The 22,961-nt window shown below is 45.0% G+C and overlaps 2 protein-coding genes across 2 annotated transcripts in view; one reads left to right on the forward strand and one right to left on the reverse strand.

Annotated features, from left to right (window-relative positions):
- Positions 1-22,961, forward strand: part of LOC137322797 (F-box-like/WD repeat-containing protein TBL1X) — a 298,855-nt gene that overhangs the window by 206,758 nt on the left and 69,136 nt on the right. Inside the window, exon 3 of the mRNA XM_067985867.1 lies at positions 14,281-14,378. Within this exon, the coding sequence (XP_067841968.1) occupies positions 14,321-14,378 (58 nt within the window). The 5' untranslated portion in view covers positions 14,281-14,320. The remainder of the gene's footprint in view (positions 1-14,280; positions 14,379-22,961) is intronic.
- gpr143 (G protein-coupled receptor 143) overlaps positions 1-22,961 on the reverse strand; it is a 244,293-nt gene that overhangs the window by 84,720 nt on the left and 136,612 nt on the right. The gene's annotated exons all lie outside the window — the stretch shown is intronic.

Here is a 22,961-nt window from a genome sequence, read left to right on the forward strand (position 1 = left end):
TGCTACACCTGGTGCACATTGGAAATGGAACCCCCCTCACTGCTTTCTCCCATATTCACACAATACTCCTGTAGGAATCTAAACTTTTATATTACCAGCAGATCTCTCATGGCGTTGTTTATGGTAAATCAGAGGGTACGTTGAATTGATGTCTGAAGTGTGACGAAGGAAGTGTGATGCTCACAGAAAATCTGCGCTATATGCAAGACTTCTATTATATTTTATGCATATATTCAATAAAAGAGATAAAGAAAGAACTTATATTTACATAGTACCTTTCACAATTATTTTACAGCCAATTAAAATAATGAAGTAGTTGAATTTTTGTAGTAGAAGCAAAATATTATCTGTACACAGTCACCACCATCCTCTCCTTTCCCACCATATCCCCACTGATCCACAGACTGCTGGAAATACTGTAATTGTAATTTATAAGATATTTAAAGGGTAACGAGAATAAGGGTAAATATTGGGCAGCCTTAATGTATTTCTACTGAAGTTTAAACTATTGTAATACAGGTCCAAACCTAAATTTATCCACAGTAGTTTGCACAAATCCCCACTCTACCTTATCAATGCTCTTTTGCCACCCAGGAAGTAGTCACTGTCGACCATTCAGAGCTCCTAGACTGTTCTGAGATGTTCAATACTTTATGCACGTATGTTGTTGGATGCATATTTGCCCTATAAAATCAACTTGATCTGTACAAGTAAAAGTGTATAGTATTTTCTCCAGCCTTAAGTTCAATGTATCTGTCAAAATTTTGCAATCACTGTTTATCAGTGAGATGAGCCTGTAGCTGCCACATTAAAGGATTTTTACCCTTTCAGTGCAATACTGAGATCGATGCCATATTTTAGTGCATCAGGCAATAAGCTAATTCTGTGTGCTTTATCAAGGGATCAGCATCAGCTCTTAAAGCTCTTTTTGCTAGACTCCAAAGTACCACATTTTGATGATGCGCTTGAGACTTATAACCACAGGAACCTTGAAGCATATTACAGCTTTTACTGATATATTGCATTATTTAGCAAATAGTTATTGAAAAAGATAGCATAAAGAAGACAGTGAATAAGCTTGTTGGAGCACTCTGGCTCCTCCTGACCTCACAAAGGTAAGTGTTGCACCTACCTTTTGGGGCTTCCAATTCTATTCCGACTGCTTCAAATGAACAGTGTCCAAGGCAGATGCCCCGTTCAGTTGGCTGTTAAAATGGCTTCCGGGTCCTATCTACATAACAGGACCCCGACTTGCATATACTTATCAGGCGACTGCCAAAGTCAGACTGGCACCTCAACCGCCCATGAAAACAGCAGAGTAAAAAAGGCCGCTGAATAAAGAAGATTAAGGGGTGATCTAATTGAGGTGTTTAAGATGATTAAAGGATTTAATAGGGTAGATAGGGAGAAACTATTTCCTCTGGTGAGAGTCTAGAACATGGGGGGATAACCTTAAAATTAAAGCTCGGCCGTTCACGGATGATGTTAGAAAGCACTTCTTAACACAAAAGGTAGTGGAAATCTGGAACACTCTTCCCCCAAAAAGCTGTTGAGGCTAGGAATATTGAAAAACAAAGCAGATGAATAACTGAGCTCTTCTACAAACAGCTCTATGTATTGCCTTAGAGGCAGAGACAGGAGAAATTATAATGGGGAATAAGGAAATGGCAGAGATGTTAAACAAGTATTTTACATCTATCTTCACAGGAGAAGATACAAAATACATACCGGAAATAGTGGGGAACCAAGGATCTAATGAGGGGGAGGAACTTAAAGTAATTAAGATTAGTAAAGAAAAAGTTTTAGAAAAACTAATGGGACTAAAAGCTGACAAATCCCCTGGACCTGTTGGCCAACATCCTAGGGTTTTAAAAGAGGTGGCTGCAGAGATAGTGGATGGATTGGTTTTGATCTTCCAGATTCCCTAGATTCTAGAATGGTCCCCGTGGATTGGAAGGTAGCAAATGTAATCCCGCTATTCAAGAAATGAGGGAGAGAGAAAACAGAGAACTACAGGCCAGTTAGCCTGACATCAGTAGTAGGAAAAATGCTGGAATCTATTATTAAGGATGTGGTAAAGGGCACTTAAAATAATCCTAACATGATTAGGCAGAGTCAACACAGTTTTATGAAAGGCAAATCGTATTTAGCAAATCTATTAAGAGTTTTTTGAGGGTGTAACTAGCAGGGTAGATAAGGGGGAACCAATGGATGTAATATATTTGGATTTTCAAAAGGCATTCGATAAGGTGCCACATAAGAGGTTGTTACACAAGATTAGGGCTCATAGGATTGGGGGTAATATATTAGCACGGATTGAGGATTGGTTAACGGACAGAAAACAGACAGTAGGAATAAATGGATCATTTTCGGGTTGGCCGGTTGTAACGAGTGGGTTGCTGCAAGGATCGGTGCTTGGGCTCCGCTATTTACAATCTATATTAATGACTTAGATGAAGGGACTGAGTGTATTGTATCCAAGTTTGCTGACGATACAAAGCTAGGTGGGAAAGTAAGCTGTGAGGAGGACGCAAGAGTCTGCAAAGGGATATCGACAGGTTAAGTGAGTGGACAAGAAGATGGCAGATGGAGTCTAATGTGAGGAAATGTGAGGTTATTCATTTTGGTAGGAAAATTAGAAAAACGGAATATTTTTTAAATGGTGAGAAACTATTAAATGTTGGTGTGCTTGTACAGGAAACACATAAAGTTAACATGTAGGTACAGCAAGCAATTAGGAAGGCAAATGGTATGTTAGCCTTTATTGCAAGGGGGTTGGAGTACAAGAGTAAGGAAGTCTTGCTGCAATTGTATAGGGCTTTGGCAAGACCACACCTGGAGTACTGTGTGCAATTTTGGACTCCTTACCTAAAGAAGGATATACTTGCCTTAGAGGCTGTGCAACGAAGGTTCACTAGATTGATTCCTGGGATGAGAGGGTTGACCTGTGAGGAAAGATTGAGTAGAATGGGCTGATACTCTCTGGAGCTTAGAAGAATGAGAGGTGATCTCATTGAAACATATAAGATTGAGGGGGCTTGACAGGGTAGATACTGAGAGGATGTTTCCCCTGGCTGGAGAGTCTCGAACTAGGGGACATAGTCTCGGGACAAGGGGTCGGACATTTAGGACTGAGATGAGAAGGAATTTCTTCACGCAGAGGGTCGTGAATATTTGGAATTCTCTATCCCAGAGGGCTGTGAATGCTCAGTTGTTGAGTATATTCAAGACTGAGATCGATAGATTTTTGGGCTCTGAGGGAATCAAGGGATATGGGAATTAGATGGGAAAGTGGAGTTGAGGTCGAAGATTAGCCATGATCTTATTAAATGGTGGCGCAGGCTCGAGGGGCCATATGGCATATGCCTGCTCCTATTTCTTATGTTTCTTAAAATTCAGAACTGAGATTGATAGATTTTTGTTAGCCAAGAGTATTAGGGGTTACAGAACCAGATGGGTAAATGCAGTTAAGGTACAGATCCGCCACGATCTAATTGAATGGCGGAACAGGCTCAAGGAGCTGAATGGCCTACTCCTGTTCCTATGAGCAAAAGTGTACTGCTTTCATTTTAACTCCTGTTCTGCCTAGCTTCCGCTGAGCAGAGGGAGTTAAAATCCCTCCCCTTCTGAGTTAATTTTTTTTTATTGCTGCACTGGATTGATCAATCTTTAAAAAAGGAGTTTTCTCCCCCCATTGTTCTTTCCATGCAATCTTATTGGTCCGATCAGATCGTAGAAACCAACAGATGCTCCATTCAACGCTCGGTGCGGCTAATGCCCAAACTCCGTAACACTATTAAGAAGTTTGAAAAACAAAGCAGATGAATAACTCAGCTCTTCTACAAACAGCTTTAGGTGTTGCTGACAAATGTCTCACGCTCATTCAGCAGCACTTCTTTTAAAAAAAAAATTTGTTTCCTGGGATGTGGATGTTGCTGGCGAGGCATCTCTAGTTACCCTGAGCGAATTAAGAATCAACCACGCAGTGTGGGATTGAAGTCACTTGTAGGCTAGACCATGTAGGAATTGCAGGTTCCCTTTCCTGAAAGGTATTAGTGAACCAGTTGGGTTTTTTATGACAATCCAGCAGACATTTCTGGTATTAGCATAGTTTGTTTAAGCATTAAAAGCAAATATTGCAACATTAAAAAAGGAATTCCAAGTGCGCTTAAAAAAAAATTACAATTGAGGATTCAGCTGGAGCTGCAATACACTGAAAAAAAATAAGAAAAGAAAGTTGGACCAAATGAACTCCTGAATTATTTTTTGTAGCACATCTGAAGCTATAATTTTTTTAAAGTTTTCAAGTGAAGGGAACCAGCATTTCCTGCTCCAGATTCTGCCATTTTTAGGATTCCTGATGGCAGCTGGCATTAATCCATACAGGGAAAGAAAAGTCCTTATTAAGGCTTCCAACATGCTGTCGTTAGAAAGGCTCAGACCTTTCTCTGCCTCATCTCAAGTGTGTGTGCCTCTCTCATTCTCCTTCTCCCCCCTCCCCAAAACAGGGTCTTTATTTCTCTGTCTTCCCCCCTCCCAAAGCAGGGTCTCCGTAAAGCAGTAAAAAATTAGTCTCTTTCTTCCTGTAACCGTGTCTCTGCTTGTCCCCAATTTGTAATTCTTTCTCCCTCCCTCTCTGTCTCTTTTCCATGTTCTTTCGCTTTCTCTCTACCTCTCCCTGCCTCCCTCACTCTTAAGACCTCTGTCCCTATACCTCTCGTACACTTTTATTGTCATCTCTGTATTCCTCTGCATCAGCTATCTTTCTCCTACCTCCTGCCTGCAGCTACCTCCCAAGTTGGGCACCAGTGTTACTGCATCTCTCAACTGACCCTGAATCCCCAACTAGGTTTGATCACATGACATCTGACCATGTGATGCCTGGTCACTTGACATCTTTTTTTTAATTCGTTAATGGGATGTGGGCGTTGCTCGCAAGGCCAGCATTTATTGCCCATCCCTAATTGCCCTTGAGAAGGTGGTGGTGAGCCACAGCCTTGAACCGCTGCAGTCCGTTTGGTGAAGGTTCTCCCACAGTGCTGTTAAGTAGGGAGTTCCAGGATTTTGACCCAGCGACGATGAAGGTACAGCAATTTATTTCCAAGTCAGGATGGTGTGTGGCTTGGAGGGGAACGTGCAGGTGGTGTTCCCACGTGCCTACTGCCCTTGTCCTTCTGGGTGGTAGAGGTCGCGGGTTTAGGAGGTACTGTCGAAGAAGTCTTGGCGAGTTGCTGTAGATGGTGCACACTGGAGCCACGGTGCGCCCGAGGTGAAGGCAGTGAATGTTTAATTGGTCGATGGGGTGGCAATCAAGCGGGCTGCTTTGTCCTGAATAGTGTCAAGCTTCTTGAGTGTTGTTGGAGCTGCACTCATCCAGGCAAGTGGAGAGTATTCCATCACACTCCTGACTTGTGCCTTGTAGATGGTGGAAAGGCTTTGAGGAGTCAGGAGATGAGTCACTCACCGCAGAATACCCAGCCTCTGACCTGCTCTTGTAGCTACAGTATTTGTATGGTCCAGTTAAGTTTCTGGTCAATTGTGACCCCCAGGATGTTGATGGTGGGGTATTCGGCGATGGTAATGCCGTTGAATGTCAAGGGGAGGTGGTTAGACTCTCTCTTGTTGGAGATGGTCATTGCCTGGCACTTGTCTGGCGCGAATGCTACTTGCCACTTATCAGCCCAAGCCTGGATGTTGTCCAGGTCTTGCTGCATGCGGGCACGGACTGCTTCATTATTTATGGGGTTGCGAATGGAACTGAACACTGTGCAATCATCAGCGAACATCCCCATTTCTGACCTTATGATGGAGGGAAGGTCATTGATGAAGCAGCTGAAGATGGTTGGGCCCAGGGCATTGCCCTTAGGAACTCCTGCAGCAATGTCCTGGGGCTTAGATGATTGGCCTTCAACAACCACTATTATCTTCCTTTGCGTGACATTTGATCACATGACTTCTACAAATGTTATTGCATTTACCTTATAAAAGTTGGGACCCCTGTAGTTGAGTATTTTTGCTTGTGGTTTTGTGCCAGCAGCTGTTGTGCAAGAAGTTCCAAGAAATAGAATGCAACCCATTAGCAAGCAAAAAGGAAGGGAAACTGAGGGCGAGGTAGGGAAACTGAGGGCAGGGAAGGGGGGAAACTGAGGGCGGGGAAGGGGGGAAACTAAGAAACCGCCCCCATTTCAGAGTCCACTCGCCCGATTTGTTGAGTCCCCCCACCCCAAATGCTATTACCCGTGATTCCCGTGCCCACCGATCCCCGACCCTCCAGCGCCCTCCCGACTGTACTCCACGCGGTCATGGTTCTATGTGGCAGTGGTAGGGTGATGCACTGAGCCGGAGGCTTCAATAGCAGTCTGTGACATCGCGGGCGGGGTGGGATGGGGCAGGGCAGGGTGATGCGGTGGGGGCGCCTTGCGGCGGGAAATTTAAATCACTGATCTTCCCGGGCTGCTGGAGGCAGTGCTCGGGGGAGGAACCTCAGATTCCGGGAAACTCCCAGTCATTCCGGGAAGGTTGAGTACCCTATCCCCAGCTCCTTATCAGCCCAGGCCATGACCTTTGTGTATGTTGCAGCAATTTTCAGATGGCTTTTACCTGCATCCAGATCCAGTTTCTCCCTACTCATCTCCAACCTGGTACTTTTTGGCTGCCCTACTCTTTAAGAAAGGAAATGGATACAATTTAAGTAAATCAATAAAGGAGAATGGGAGACGAGCAGAAGAGAGAGGAAATAGAAAGAGACAATTACAGGAAGAGGAGGTGGAGAGGTGGAAGAAAATGAGAAAGAGTCTCAGACAGATACGATGAGAGAAAGTGTGAGGCATGAAAATGGAGAGAAGGCGAGACAGTTTAAGGCAAAGAGTGTAATAGAATTACTGAGTGGGAGAAAAGTAGAGATAGGAAGAGACTCATTTTAAATTTTTTAAAAATTTACATGCAATGCCAGGAGAGATGAATTTATAAGATATAATTAAAATTGCTGGCAGTATTAACATTAGTGTAAACATGAGCAATAACTCGTGCAAAATTCTGTTTGGAATAGGCTGGAATCGCATAGTGTACAACACCTGATACTGTGGCCCCAGATTTTTACAAACACTGTGCGCATGTGGAACACTCTAAATGCATGTACACTAGGCATACCCTGTAATTAGGTGGTAATTACTTTGGAAGAAGTCTTTGACCTAGTTTCATTTCACCCATTTAAGCAGCACCAGGATATAGACAGTGTTTGCAACAATCAATTATTGACTGAGAGATTCAGATTTCTAACTTCTGCAGTGAGGTTTCTTTTCTTTCCGGTGCGTCAGGAACTGAAACTAGGCATGAACTGGTGGCATGTGGGTTATTGCATTAACCACACTGTTATCATGGCTTACTACTTTGCTGGTGGTCAAAGGTTATCGGAAGGCTACTTTTTCTCCTCCAAGTACCTCTAGATTTAATTGTATAGTGTTGGGCTGTCAAAGCTGATTACAGACCCTGGGAGTGTTTGATGGGACACTGATCATGTTCAAAAAATACACAATTCTGGACACCACTTGTACTGAAAATAACAGGTTAAGTACAGCTCCTTGCACCAATACAGTTGTTGGCCAGGGTTTTCTGCTGGTGTGTTTGTCTGCCTGCAATTTTCTTGTTCATCAAAATGAATGAGGGAAAAATTGTGGCCTGGCAAGCGCACAAGTGGAAAACTAGGCTGCTGTAACCAGGGCTTGTGCATTCCATTGATTTGAGGTTTGGACCGTAGCCTTTCCTTTCTTTTAGGACAGCAAGGGTCTTTAGGACCAATCCAAAAAAAAGCATCAAATTGATCTTGGCTACTAGGTTTAGAATAGTTATGAAAAAGGACAAGGAACAATCAAATGTGAAAATGCTTAACTGGAGGAGGGCTAATTTCGGTGCGTTAAAAGGGGATCTTGCCCAGGTGGATTGGAATCAAAAATTGGTAGGCAAAACAGTAACTGAACAATGGGAGTCCTTCAAGGAAGAGTTGGTTCGGATACAGAGTAGATACATCCCTACGAGGGGGAAAGGAAGGGCATCCAAAGCTAGAGCTCCCTGGATGATGAAAGATATAGAAATTAAAATGAAACAGAAAAAGGAGGCTTATGACAAATGTAAGGTTCATAATACAGCAGAGAACCAGGCTGAATACAGAAAGTACAGAGGAGATCTAAGAAAGGGAATAAGAGGGGCAAAGAGAGAGTATGAGAATAGATTAGCAGCTAACCTAAAAGGGAACCCAAAGGTCTTTTATAAACATATAAATAGTAAAAGGGTAGTCGAAGGAAGGGTGGGATCAATTAGGGACAAAAAAGAAGATCATCTTGTGGAGGCAGAGGGCATGGCTGAGGCACTAAATGAATACTTCACATCCGTCTTCACTAGAGAAGAGGATGCTGCCATTTTAGCAGTTAAGGAGGAGGTAGTAGCAATATTAGATAGATAAAGAGGAGGTACTTAAAAGATTGGCAATACTCAAAGTAGAAAAGTCACCCGGTCCAGATGGGATGCATCCTAGGTTGCCGAGGGAAGTAAGGGTGGAAATTGCAGAGGCTCTGGCCACAATCTTCCAATCGTCTTTAAATATGGGGACAGTGCCAGAGGACGGGAGGATTGCAAACGTTACATCCCTGTTTAAAAAAGGGGAGAGGGATAAACCAGGGAATTACAGGCCAGTCAGCCTAACATCGGTGGTGGGGAAACTTCTGGAGACAATAATCCGGGACAAAATTAATTGGTACTTGGAAAAATATGGGCTAATAAATGAAAATCAGCACGGATTTGTTAAAGGAAAATCGTATTTGATTAACTTGAATGAGCTCTTTGGTGAAGTAACAGATAGGGTTGATGAGGGTAGTGCGGTTGATGTTGAGTATGTGGACTTTCAAAAGGCATTTGATAAAGTACCACATAATAGACTTGTTAGCAAAATTGAAGCCCATTGGATTAAAGGGACAGTTGCTGCAAGGATACAAAAATTGGCTAGATGACAGAAAACAGAGTAGTGGTGAACGAATGTTTTTCAGACTGGAGGAAAGTATATAGTGGTGTTCCCCAGAGGTCGCTATTAGGACCACTGCTCTTTTTGATATATATTCAATGACCTGGACGTGGGTATAGAGGGTATAGTTTCAAAGTTTGCAGATGACACAAAACTCGGAAATATAGTAAACAATGTGGAGGATAGTAACATACTTCATGAGGACATAGACAGACTGGTGAAATGGGCAGATGAAATTTAACACAGAAAAGTGTGAAGTGATGCATTTTGCTGGGAAGAATGAGGAGAGGCAATATAAACTAAATGGTACAATTTTAAACGGGGTGCAGGAACAGAGAGACCTGGCAGTGCACATACACAAATCTTTGAAGGTGGCAGGACAAGTTGAGAAGGCTGTTTTTTTAAAAAAAAGCATTTTTTTACGCAGCGAGTTGTTATGATCTGGAATGCACGGCCTGAAAAGGTGGTGGAAGCAAATTCAATAGTAACTTTCAAAAGGGAGTTGGATAAATACTTGAAGGGGAAAAAAATTTACAGGACTATGGGGAAAGAGCAGGGGAATGGGGCTAATTGGATAGCTCTTTCAGAAAGCCGGCACAGGCTCGATGGGCCAAATGGCCTCCTCCTGTGCTGTACATACTATGATACGAAAGGTCACTATGTATTTATGTAGCGCAGTGTTTGCTTCAGCTGCAAAATATTGAGTCAGCATGAATGTTCTGCAAACTTAAAATTTTTGATACTTTGCTTTCATATAATTCAGGATGGATGATTTACATAGAAGTTTATAAACATATTTTAGCTGGTATATTCAACGCTTTGCACAAAATCATTTTCATTGGGCTTCAAGTACCATCTATCACTGCCTCCTAACTCCAGCAATGTACTTTTGCAACACATAATGCTTTTCAGGGGTGGTATGGAGGCATAATATGCTAGATGTCAATGTAGTCTGACAGTGGGTGATAGATGTGATTTCATACCTGTCATTTCCCCAGATTGTGAGGTAACAATTTCAGCCATGCTTTCATAACAATGTGCAAAGAGAGAAACATTTGTGCAGCATTTCATCATGTCATCGAGACATTTCAAAACGCTTCACACGATGAATTACTTTTTGGAGTGTACTGAATGCTGTTAAGTAGGCAAAACGTGGCAACCATTCTGCACCAGCATCATTCCACAAACAGCAGTAAGATGATTGGGCACTTAATCTTAATGGTACCGGTTGAGGGAGAATTATTGGCGAGGGTACTGGGGGGAGAACGGTCCTTCAAATAGTGTCATGGGATCTTTTCATGTCTGCCTCAGCAAGTAGTTGGGACCTTGGTTTAACATCTCTCCCTCCAGTAATGTAGCACACCCTTAATTGTGCACTGGAGTGTGAGCCTAGACCATACCCCAACGTATAAAGGAGGGGTAAAATGGTACAATAGATCTTTTTTTTCTTGGTGCAGAAAGGATACTGGTGTCCTCAAGGGATTGCATAGAATTACATATGTGAACAATGAAAACCAACATGGAAACAGGCCAACTAATCCAGGTTGGTGTTTATCCTCCACACGAGCAATAGTCTTAATCCCATGTGCCTGCTCTGTTTCCATATCCCTTTATTTCCCTTTCATTCAACAACTTATCTAACCTATTGGTATATGTTAGCATGATCTCTGCTTCAATCACAATCTATTCCACAGCTTTACGACCCGCTATGTAAAAAAAAAGGTTTCTCCCAGTCTCTGTCTTAAATCTCTTACATTTAATTTTTTATCTATGTCCCCTCAATATAAACCTCTCAATCACTGGAAACAGTTTATTTCTATCTATTCGGTCCCATCCCTTGAAATTTGCACCTTAATCTCCTCTGTTCTAAGGAAAACAGCCCCATTTTCTCATGCAAAATAATTGCAAATGGAAGGATTATGCTAGCGAGTGCTCTCAAAAATCATATTCATGAACCTTTCACCATAAACTACAAGATACCAAATTAATAATTTAGCATTTAAACTTAGTCTTTTGATAGTTTGTTTGATATTCCAATGACGATATTAATGACGGATGAAGGAATAGGGAGTTATATATCCAAGTTTGCAGTTATCTCACGGGGGTTGGATTGCAAAAGTGAAGAAGTGATGCTTCAGTTGTACAGAGCCTTGGTCAGACCTCATCTAGAGTATTGTGTTCAGTTTTAGGCATCATACCTCAGGAAGGATATATTAGATACATTGTACATTATATACATTGGAAGGGCCACAGCGCAGATTCACCAGAATGATACCAGAGTTTAAAGGGTTAAATTATTAGGAAAGGTTGTATAAACCTGGTTTGTATTCTCTTGAGTTTAGATAGGGTGATCTAACTGAGGTGTTTAAAATGATAAAGGGATTAGATAGGATAGATACAGAGAAACTATTTCTTCTGGTGGTGGAATTCAGAACAAGGGAGCATAACTTTAAAATTAGAGCGAGGCCAGGTAGGAGTGAAATCGGGAAGCTCTTTTTCAAGCAAAGGGTAGTGGAAATCTGGAAAACTCTTTCTCCCCCACCACCACCCCCCAAAAGGTTGTGAATGCTGGGTCAATTGAAATTTTCAATACTGAGATGGATATGTTTTTGTTAGGTAAGGGTATCTAGGGATAAGGAAAAATGGCGGTTGTATGGAGTTGAGGTACACATCAGCCATAACCTAATGGCGGAACCATTACTGCAGGAGTTCCTCAGGGCAGTGCCCGAGGCACAACCATCTTCAGCTGCTTCATCAATGACCTTCCCTCCATCATAAGGTCAGAAATGGGGATGTTCGCTGATGATTGCACAGTGTTCAGTTCCATTCGCAACCCCATAAATAATGAAGCAGTCCGAGCCTGCATGCAGCAAGACCTGGACAACATCCAGGCTTGGGCTCATAAGTGGCAAGTAACATTCGCGCCAGACAAGTGCCAGGCAATGACCATCTCCAACAAGAGAGAGTCTAACCACCTCCCCTTGACATTCAACGGCATTACCATCGCCGAATCCCCCACCATCAACATCCTGGGGGTCACCATTGACCAGAAACTTAACTGGACCAGCCATATAAATACTGTGGCCACAAGAGCAGGTCAGGCTGGGTGTTCTGCGGTGAGTGACTCACCTCCTGACTCCCCAAAGCCTTTCCACCATCTACAAGGCACAAGTCAGGAGTGTGATGGAATACTCTCCACTTGCTTGGATGAGTGCAGCTCCAACAACACTCAAGAAGCTCGACACCATCCAGGACAAAGCAGCCAGCTTGATTGGCACCCCATCCACCACCCTAAATATTCACTCCCTTCACCACCGGTGCACAGTGGCTGCAGTGTGTACCATCCACAGGATGCACTGCAGCAACTCGCCAAGGCTTCTTCGACAGCACCTCCCAAACCCGCGACCTCTACCACCTAGAAGGACAAAAGCAGCAGGTACATGGGAACAACACCACCTGCACGTTCCCCTCCAAGTCACACACCATCCCGACGTGGAAATATATCGCCATTCCTTCATCGTCGCTGGGTCAAATCCTGGAATTCCCTTCCTAACAGCACTGTGGGAGAACCTTCACCACACGGACTGCAGCGGTTCAAGAAGGCGGCTCACCACCACCTTCTCGAGGGCAATTAGGAATGGGCAATAAATGCTGGCCTTGCCAGCGATGCCCACATCCCGTGAACGAATAAAAAAAAACGGCTTGAGGGGCTGAATGGCCTATTCCTGTTCCTATGTTTATACAACTGGGATGGCTACAGCCATTCCTCTGGTATCATGCTTATTTTAGGAATACTATAGCACATTAAAATGATAAACACAAGTGTCGGTGCGCTGTGCATCAAGTCCAGCACTCGCTGGTTTCAGTGCTGCAATCCAATAAAATGTTATATTCTCCCATTGGGCCGTTCTGTTATACTTTTCATTTCATGATCATGTGGATGGCTGTAAATTGGCTCCATGCAAGGGATGTGTTTGGAAAATTTTAAAATAAAATAATGTCAAAAAGGTAAGCCTGAATGCAATTTTAACTTAATACCTAATAACTGACGAGAGCAGGATTGCAAATTTTTGTGAACCTTCTCTGGAGTATTCCTTTGACATCAAAAAGTGATTTTTTTTTTCAGTTGTAGTATGAACAAGGTTTAAGATGTATTGTACTGCTGGAAACTTTGTGATCTTAAATACATATTTTCATATTGCACTAATAACACCTTGTGCACACATTTGTTCATTTGTGCACCCTTTTTGTGCACCTCATTTGTGATCAAATGCTGCATTAAAGAATTTACCCTAATATCTGTAAGTTAGGGCTGTCCAAAATTGACATGCCTTACAAGTAAGTGGAAAGGGTCCTGCTGGTGAAAGGGGCACTGCTCTATATACACGTTTATATCCATTTAAAAAACAATTATCATCATTTTATAATAGCATGCCTTTGAAAGGGGGAAAGGTAAGGGGTCCAGAGACCATTTGATCCTTATTTTTCTAAATGAAAAAGATTTTCAAAAAGGTGACAATTCTGTTAAAGGCCTACAAGGCACTCACACAAGGAGTTGGAAGGTGAGGATGAATGGGTGGTGGTGGGAGAACTCCATGATAGAATAATTATACATGGACTCTGGATGGAGGAGGTTTGATGGGCCCGTGTTCTTTTCTAATTTGGGACTTAATGTTCCTGGTGATTTTGGTACTGAACTGGCAACCCAGAGGCGGTGAGTTCAGATTCCAACGTGGTAAATTGTCAAATTGAATTCTGTAAATCTAGCACCAGAAAAATAACCATAAAAGCTTCTAGCTTGCCATTAAAAGCCAACTGGTTCACTAATGTCTTTAATGGAAAAGAGCCTGCGACCCCAATCAGTCTGCCCTACGCATAACTCCAGTTCCACACTACGTGGTTGACTTTGTGTCCTGAAGTGGCTTAGCAAGTCACTCAGTACAGTTCTTTGTGCATTTGTCCAGGTGATCCAAGACACCCAGGTACAGGAACAGGAAATATATCCCGTTGATTGTAGACGGCCTCTTTGTTCCAGTTGAGGGTTCCCAAAAAGGACGGATTCTTGAAATTTGGATGTTTTGGCGTTTTTTTATAAGTCATTGGGGTAGAAATTGGACCTCATTGCGCCCGATTTACGGCTCAACATTTCCACTGTCAGTCAGAACCTTGTTTGAAGTTGTTTTACTTTATAACCAATGGAGTCTGTTGTTGCCTAACCTTTTGAGAAATACTTAAATTATCATTTTTTGTGTGTCCTTATCCAACAGGGCATAGATTGGAAACCTCATAATTTGAGGTGGGGCTAAGATGAGCATAACTAGTGACGAAGTAAACTTCCTGGTTTATCGATATCTCCAAGAATCAGGTAAGAATTTTCTTAACTTTTCCCCCCAGACAGATCAGCCATGATCTAATTGAGGGGCTGAATGGCCTACTCCTGTTCCAATGTTCCTAATATACACCACACAAGGCTTCAATAAGAGTACGAAGCAGCTGATTTGTATTGATCCTTATTCTACATACATAGATTTATAATTAAGTTGAGTTGTTTCGTTATGGAGCCAGTGGCTCTCTGTGATCTTAGAAGCTCAGCCTTTTATGAAGGGTTGGCAGATTTATTGGAAAAATGAGGCTCACGTGGCCTCCTCCTATACTTTGGCTCAATCAATGGACTGTAAACATATGCAGGCAAGCCCTTGGAACTGGAGGGCATTCACATGTCACGCAGGTGGCTACTGTGTGTGGGTGGGAGTTATACAGTAATAGTTTTGTTCCGCATACTTTGGCATAAAATTATGCAGACTTTACATATTCACAGTTTAAAAAAGAATTTATTGGTATTTGGGGATTTTCCATAATAACTACATAATCGATTGGTACACTCAAGGGTTTCTTCTTTACAACTGTCAGCTCATAACCTCGCTTTGTCTGATCAATAATTCTTCTTCAACATCGATTTATGAAGTCAATTGGGTAGGCCAGACAGTCCCTGAGGATTTAATTTCTCTTTGCTGTTAGGCAGTGGATGAGCAGCATAAAAAAACAGAATAATAACAAAATACAGTGCTCTATATGTGACTCCAGACCCACAGCAATGTGGTTGATTCTTAATTGCCCTCTGAAATGGCCTAGCAAGCCACTCAGTTGTAAAATCTCGCTACGAAAAGTCATTATAAGAATAAAACCGGACGGACCACCCGGCATCGGACCACTAGGCACCGGACACGACAACGGCAAAACACCAAGCCCAGTCGACCCTGCAAGGTCCTCCTTACTAACATCTGGGGACTTGTGCCAAAATTGGGAGAGCTGTCCCACAGACTAGTCAAGCAACAGCCTGACATAGCCATACTCACAGAATCATATCTTTCAGCCAACGTCCCAGACTCTTCCATCACCATCCCTGGGTATGTCCTGTCCCACCGGCAGGACAGACCCACCAGAGGTGGCGGTACAGTGATATACAGTCAGGAGGGAGTGGCCCTGGGAGTCCTCAACATTGACTCTGGACCCCATGAAATCTCATGGCATCAGGTCAAACATGGGCAAGGAAACCTCCTGCTGATTACCACCTACCGTCCTCCCTCAGCTGATGAATCAGTCCTCCTCCATGTTGAACACCACTTGGAGGAAGCACTGAGGGTAGCAAGGGCACAAAATGTACTCTGGGTGGGGGACTTCAATGTCCATCACCAAGAGTGGCTCGGTAGCACCACTACTGACCGAGCTGGCCGAGTCCTGAAGGACATAGCTGCTAGACTGGGCCTGCGGCAGGTGGTGAGCGAACCAACACGAGGGAAAAACTTACTTGACCTCGTCCTCACCAATCTACCTGTCGCAAATGCATCTGTCCATGACAGTATTGGTAGGAGTGACCACCGCACAGTCCTCGTGGAGATGAAATCCCGTCTTCGCACTGAGGACACCATCCAACGTGTTGTGTGGCACTACCACCGTGCTAAATGGGATAGATTCAGAACAGATCTAGCAGCTCAAAACTGGGCATCCATGAGGCGCTGTGGGCCATCAGCAGCAGCAGAATTGTATTCCAGCACAATCTGTAACCTCATGGCCCGGCATATTCCTCACTCTACCATTACCAACAAGCCAGGGGATCAACCCTGGTTCAATGAGGAGTGTAGAAGAGCATGCCAGGAGCAGCACCAGGCGTACCTAAAAATGAGGTGCCAACCTGGTGAAGCTACAACTCAGGACTACATGCATGCTAAACAGCGGAAGCAACATGCTATCGACAGAGCTAAGCGATTCCACAACCAACGGATCAGATCAAAGCTCTGCAGTCCTGCCACATCCAGTCATGAATGGTGGTGGACAATTAAACAACTAACGGGAGGAGGAGGCTCTGCAAACATCCCCATTCTCAACGATGGCGGAGTCCAGCACGTGAGTGCAAAAGACAAGGCTGAAGCGATTGCAACCATCTTCAGCCAGAAGTGCCGAGTGGATAATCCATCTCAGCCTCCTCCCGATATCCCCACCATCACGGAAGCCAGTCTTCGGCCAATTCGATTCACTCCACGTGATATCAAGAAACGGCTGAGTGCACTGGATACAGCAAAGGCTACGGGCCCCGACAACATCCCGGATGTACTGCTGAAGACTTATGCTCCAGAACTAGCTGCGACTCTAGCCAAGCTGTTCCAGTACAGCTACAACACTGGCATCCACCCGACAATGTGGAAAATTGCCCAGGTATGTCCTGTCCACAAAAAGCAGGACAAATCCAATCCGGCCAATTACCGCCCCATCAGTCTACTCTCAATCATCAGCAAAGTAATGGAAGGTGTCGTCGACAGTGCTATCAAGCGGCACTTACTCACCAATAACCTGCTCACCGATGCTCAGTTTGGGTTCCGCCAGGACCACTCTGCTCCAGACCTCATTACAGCCTTGGTCCAAACATGGACAAAAGAGCTGAATTCCAGAGGTGAGGTGAGAGTGACTGCCCTTGACATCAAGGCAGCATTTGACCGAGTGTGGCACCAAGGAGCCCTAGTAAAATTGAAGTCAATGGGAATCAGGGGGAAAACTCTCCTGTGGCTGGAGTCATACCGAGCACAAAGGAAGATGGTAGTGGTTGTTGGAGACCAATCATCTCAGCCCCAGGGCATTGCTGCAGGAGTTCCTCAAGGCAGTGTCCTAGGCCCAATCATCTTCAGCTGCTTCATCAATGACCTTCCCTCCATCATAAGGTCAGAAATGGGGATGTTCGCTGATGACTGCACAGTGTTCAGTTCCATTCGCAACCCCTCAGATAATGAAGCAGTCCGAGCCTGCATGCAGCAAGACCTGGACAACATCCAGGCTTGGGCTGATAAGTGGCAAGTAACATTCGCGCCAGATAAGTGCCAGGCAATGACCATCTCCAACAAGAGAGAGTCTAACCACCTCCCCTTGACATTCAACGGCATTACCATCGCCGAATCCCCCACCATCAACATCCTGGGGGTCACCATTGACCAGAAACTTAACTGGACCAGCCATATAAATACTGTGGCTACGAGAGCAGGTCAGAGGCTGGGTATTCTGCGGCGAGTGACTCACCTCCTGACTCCCCAAAGCCTTTCCACCATCTACAAGGCACAAGTCAGGAGTGTGATGGAATACTCTCCACTTGCCTGGATGAGTGCAGCTCCAACAACACTCAAGAAGCTCGACACCATCCAAGATAAAGCAGCCCGCTTGATTGGCACCCCATCCACCACCCTAAACATTCACTCCCTTCACCACCGGCGCACTGTGGCTGCAGTGTGCACCATCCACAGGATGCACTGCAGCAACTCGCCAAGGCTTCTTCGACAGCACCTCCCAAACCCGCGACCTCTACCACCTAGAAGGACAAGGGCAGCAGGCGCATGGGAACAACACCACCTGCACGTTCCCCTCCAAGTCACACACCATCCCGACTTGGAAATATTTCGCCGTTCCTTCATTGTCGCTGGGTCAAAATCCTGGAACTCCCTTCCTAACAGCACTGTGGGAGAACCGTCACCACACGGACTGCAGCAGTTCAAGAAGGCGGCTCACCACCACCTTCTCGAGGGCAATTTGGGATGGGCAATAAATGCCGGCCTTGCCAGCGACGCCCACATCCCGTGAACGAATTTTTAAAAAATTAATTATATAACTCAATTATATTATGGTACAATAGTAAATATTTACTGAAATATATTGTGAACACGTTTTGTGTATTTATGATCCACAGGTCACTAAACTTGTTGCAATATTGAACTTTTTTAATAACATTGGCCCCGATATTTGTGGGGAGGCGGGGAGGGTGCAAGGCAAACCCAGCAAAGCCGGGACGCGGAGATCCTGCCGAATTTAATGGCAGTACCTCATTACAATTTTTTCCTTCTGTTTCCCACCTGGCAGCCGGCCAAATCGACAGCCAAACCAGCGGCAGGAGGCCTCATTCAGGGACCCTTGAGGGATGGTCCCCAGCAATCGTGATCGCGGGGCAGGCTGCAGATCGCGGAAGGGGCTAGAGAGGCCGCGATTGGCAGAGGGGTGGGCCGACTGCTTCCTTGAGGGGCCGGGGGGAGTACTCCTGCTCCTTCTGGCCCACAAACACTTAGCTCTGGAGCCGACAGCTCCCGCCTCCATTTCGCTGCCGGGTTTCCTGCTGGCCAGCAGCAGTTAAATTTAAATCAGGCTCCCAATTGCACTGTGGGAGTCTGATTTAAATATGTTAATAAAGTGTCCCGCCTCTCCACGCCTCGCTACCCGCCACGGGACTTAAAATAGCCTGGGCCTCCTTTCTGGAGCAACAGATGTGTTTCTAACTCGCACCGCTACCCGCCTGAACAAAACTGGCCCGGAGTTAAAATCGGGCCAAAGTGTTTTTATCAGCAGATATCTCACAGACATCAGTCCGTTCTGAGATGATAAAGGACTGCTCAAGGTAGAAGTTTGGCCTACACAATGATAGTCTGAAGTGTTAAATGGTTAATCATCTCGAGGTCATCATCCGCAATCCCAAACTTCCGATGCCATTATTGTTCCTCAGAAGTACCTGTAGGTCACCTCGTTGCTTAAGGTGACATTATATTCAGTTTGCCCACTGTGGCACATAAGCAGACTATAAGAAGCCCCTGATCACACTTCAAAGAATATGACACAACCTGGGGTTGTGACTTTGACAGTTGTTTGGAAACCAATGGAAAAAGGGTGGGGCCTTGATTGGCTGGACCCCTCTGTGACTGACAGCTCAGTGGACAGAGACTTTGGGTTCGATATTGCCCACGCACGACTGGTGAGGTGGGGGGCTAGGGGTTAAACCTTAAAAAAAAAAATGGGGAATGCGACCCCGGCCTGCTGTGTACACGCCCGTTGATGTTTTTACGGCGGCAGCTTTCAAGCTGTGCGAATGTTCCATCTTGGAGAGAGGCGAGACACTTCATTAACATATTTAAATTAGGCTCCCCAGTTCAATTGGGTGGCAGCTAAGGGAGGCAGGAGCTGCCGGCTCCAGAAGGTAAGTGCTTTCTACAGCAATCCTTGTGGGCCAGGAGGAGCATGAGTGCTGCCCCCCCGGCCACTCAAGGAAGCCTTCGGCAGCACCCCCCCCCCCCCCCCCCCCCCACCCCACTTCTGCTGATCGCAGCCTCTCTCTAGCCCCTGCTGTAATCGGCGACCTCCCTAACCCCCGATCTGCAGCCTGCCCTGAGATCGTGATTGCTGGGGACCATCCCCAAGGGTTCCTGGCTGCGGCCTCCCGCAGGTGGTTTTCACACCCGGCAACCGGAACATCCTGTCAATTTGGCTAGCTGCCGGGCAGGAAACAGAAGAAAAAAATTATAATGAGGTTCTGCCGTTAAATTCGGCTGGACCGCCATGTCCCCGGCCTCGTTGGGTCCCCCCGCACCCTCCTCGCCTACCCATAAATATCGGGGCCCTCATCTCACAGACTTGCATTGACAGCCCACAGGCAGTCAGTCAGAGCAGTCAACGAATTGCAGCTTTCAGCCAAGAGCTGCAAGGCTATTTGGTTTTAAAGTTAGTGCCGACCTGGCCAGGGAAGCAAGCTAATGTGAGTTTGCAATAAGTGAACTTCCGTGTAGAAGTTCAAAGTTAGCGAGAGCGCAAGTTGTGATCTTTATTGCTTTATATATCAAGGAATGTAAGGAAATATACATTTCACAGTGTTAAACTGTGTAATGTTTGTTCATCTATCCTATAGAAATACAGTTGTGTATTGCTTCAAAGTCTGTGTCTCAATTTCCATACCGTCGCTCAGAGATAGAGAGGAGAATTCACATGTCAGCACGTGATGCATTCTAATAGCCAGTGTGCCCAGTAAGGATTCTGTTATGATTCCTGGGTCGTGCAATTGTTTACTGAGATATTGGGCAGAATATGGTGCATTCTGGAGTTGTGAGGTCTGCTTATGGATGTGGCAGCACTCAAAAGAATATCTAATGTAAAAACCCAAAAAATCTGACAATCTTGTAGGACAGAAAATGTTCAGGGTTACCGTGGATCTAAACAATGTGACTCCCCACCTGGCACTGGGACTAATATGAGTTCTTTTTTAAACTCAAGGGTAACTTTACGCGTGTTCAGTTATTCACTTCATTGATGAGATTCCCTAGCCATATACCGACTCCAGCTCGGATGAAAAGCAAAAAAAAAATCTGTTCTCGAGCCTTCACCCGTGCCATTTTAAAACAGCCGCCCAAGGGATATGCAAGAGCGACCTAGAAAAACACACTATGGTTTGTCCTTGGTACTACAGTGTCTCTCAACAGCAGTGAGTTGAGATCAGAAACACACCACTGGGGAATCGAAGCCTCCACTGCACCTTGGTGACCTTGGTGTTCCAACATGGTGTAATTTATGTTGAAATGCTACTATTAAGTTAAATATAGCTTAATAGAGTAAAATTTCACAGAACAGCAGAGCTGAGGAACATAGATTAGACTCATAAAAGGGGTCGGTTTTAACCAGAAGCATGTTTCGGATGGGCAGGGAACGGGGTGAGTACAAAACACAACCGTTTTCCTAAATTTTAGGCCCACGGTATTTTTATTCCCAGGCCTCATTAACGCCTGACTGTCAGGCTTCCCACTTGAACGCGTACAGTAACAGGTAGCCTGCTCTTTGGCTGGATGTAATTTCCGGCGGGCTTCCAGACACCTATTTAAAGCAGGAATGTCCCCCTTAAAGGGAGGTTGCATTTCCTTCTGGCAGATTGCTCTGTGAGATTGCTGCACGTTCTGCAGCAATGTGTCGGAAGCCGGCCTCCACGTTCTCTGAGGTCTCCCGGAAGGTCTTCATGGAAGGGGTGAGGGCGAGGAAGGATGTACTCTTTCTCACAAGTGGCAGGAAGATTGCAGAGATTGATGCACACCAGGTCTGGAGAATGATGGCAAAGACTGTCAGCTCCAAGGGCATCACCCCCTTCCCTGCCCCGGGACCTCTGTTCAATGCAGGAAGAGTTTCAATGACCTGACAAGAGCTGCAAGGGTGAGCACACCTCTTCATTTCTCCATCTCTCCTAATAATGCTTGGCAACAGACCTCCCCCAGCACTCTAAACAATTCTCTCCCTCGCATCACATCTTTCACCACCCATCACATGGGCACACATTCACCCTCAACATGCATAGACACTCCTCTATCCCTCTCTCTTTACCAGACACCGATTGATCTGTGAATTTAGCAGGCAGCAGCAGAAAGTTGCAAGGACTCGGCCAGCCCTCAGAGGAAGCCTCAGTGTTACAAGGGCATTGCACGCGTGGTGGAGACTTGGCGTAATAAGACCCCATCCCGTTTTCCTCTCCTTTGCGCCTGGGAATTAAGCATCTTCCAGGTGCGAAGTAGAGGAAAATCGGTCCCATGTTTATAATGAGCATTGTCTCGCTATGACTCTCAAAGACGGTGTTGTAGAGAGTATCTACTATGTACTGTTACAGTTTGTGAAAACAATGGGGCCGATTTTCATGTTCATTGCAGGAGGGGGCTGGGGGCGTGTGGGGGAAGGGGCGGTAGCGCAATGAAAATCGTGGTGCAGCACTTAGTGCCCTGTTATTGCTGCCACTTTGGCCACTGCCATTTTGGTAGGGATTTTGAACTGGGCGGCCCAAGCGCCCATGGGAAGCAAGCGGGCACCCCATCAGCCCATGCAGATCGGGTCCTATGACGTCAGTAGGACCCTGATACAATTTTGAAGTACCAATGGACAGAGAGTGTGCATCGAATTATATTTATATGAAGCACGGCCATGAAAATAGCTCAGGTCTCCGACCACATTGCTTGCTTGCTTGCCTCCCACCCAATGGAAGCGGAGGCATAAAAATCTATCCCCAATGTTTCCAAATAAAATCTACTTTTGGCATAAATAACCCATCAGCTTTTTATATGCAGTGTTTGCACTTAAGGTCACCTTAGGAGTTTAGAAGTTGTTTTTTTTCATACACAACACAGCTGGAGTCTTTGAGAAAACATGAGCCATCTTGTTTGTCCTGTGGCAGATTTCATTAGACAGGGCTGATGACCTTGACTTCTCAAACAGATTGTAAACAACTGTTGGAAATAATTCAGAGAACAATGTTTAGTAGGTAAAGTGAGAGGCATAACCCTTTCTTTCAGCACCTTGCATTAATACTAAAAAGGCTAGCTGGAAACTACCTACTGGCACAGGCCTGCTTATATTGCATAATGTTCTCATAAAAATTTTGTGAAGTTGTTTTATAAATGTCTGCAGTAGATAAGAATTTGTTTTCAGTTCGGCCCACCCCCCACCCTCACTGAAGGCAGTGACTCTTGGCATCTGGTTCCACAGCACCAGCTCCCTCTCCAGTACCGTAGCCAACAGATCATTGTTCATACGTGAGTCTAGGTGGTGAGTGTCAGTGGAAACCGCAGCCACCCAGGACAAATGAAAGAAAAGGTTTTGTGGATTCAGCTTATTAACAGCTTAATTA

This window comes from Heptranchias perlo, chromosome 6 (assembly GCF_035084215.1).
Source record: "Heptranchias perlo isolate sHepPer1 chromosome 6, sHepPer1.hap1, whole genome shotgun sequence".
In the NCBI taxonomy this organism is placed as follows: Eukaryota; Metazoa; Chordata; class Chondrichthyes; order Hexanchiformes; family Hexanchidae; genus Heptranchias; species Heptranchias perlo.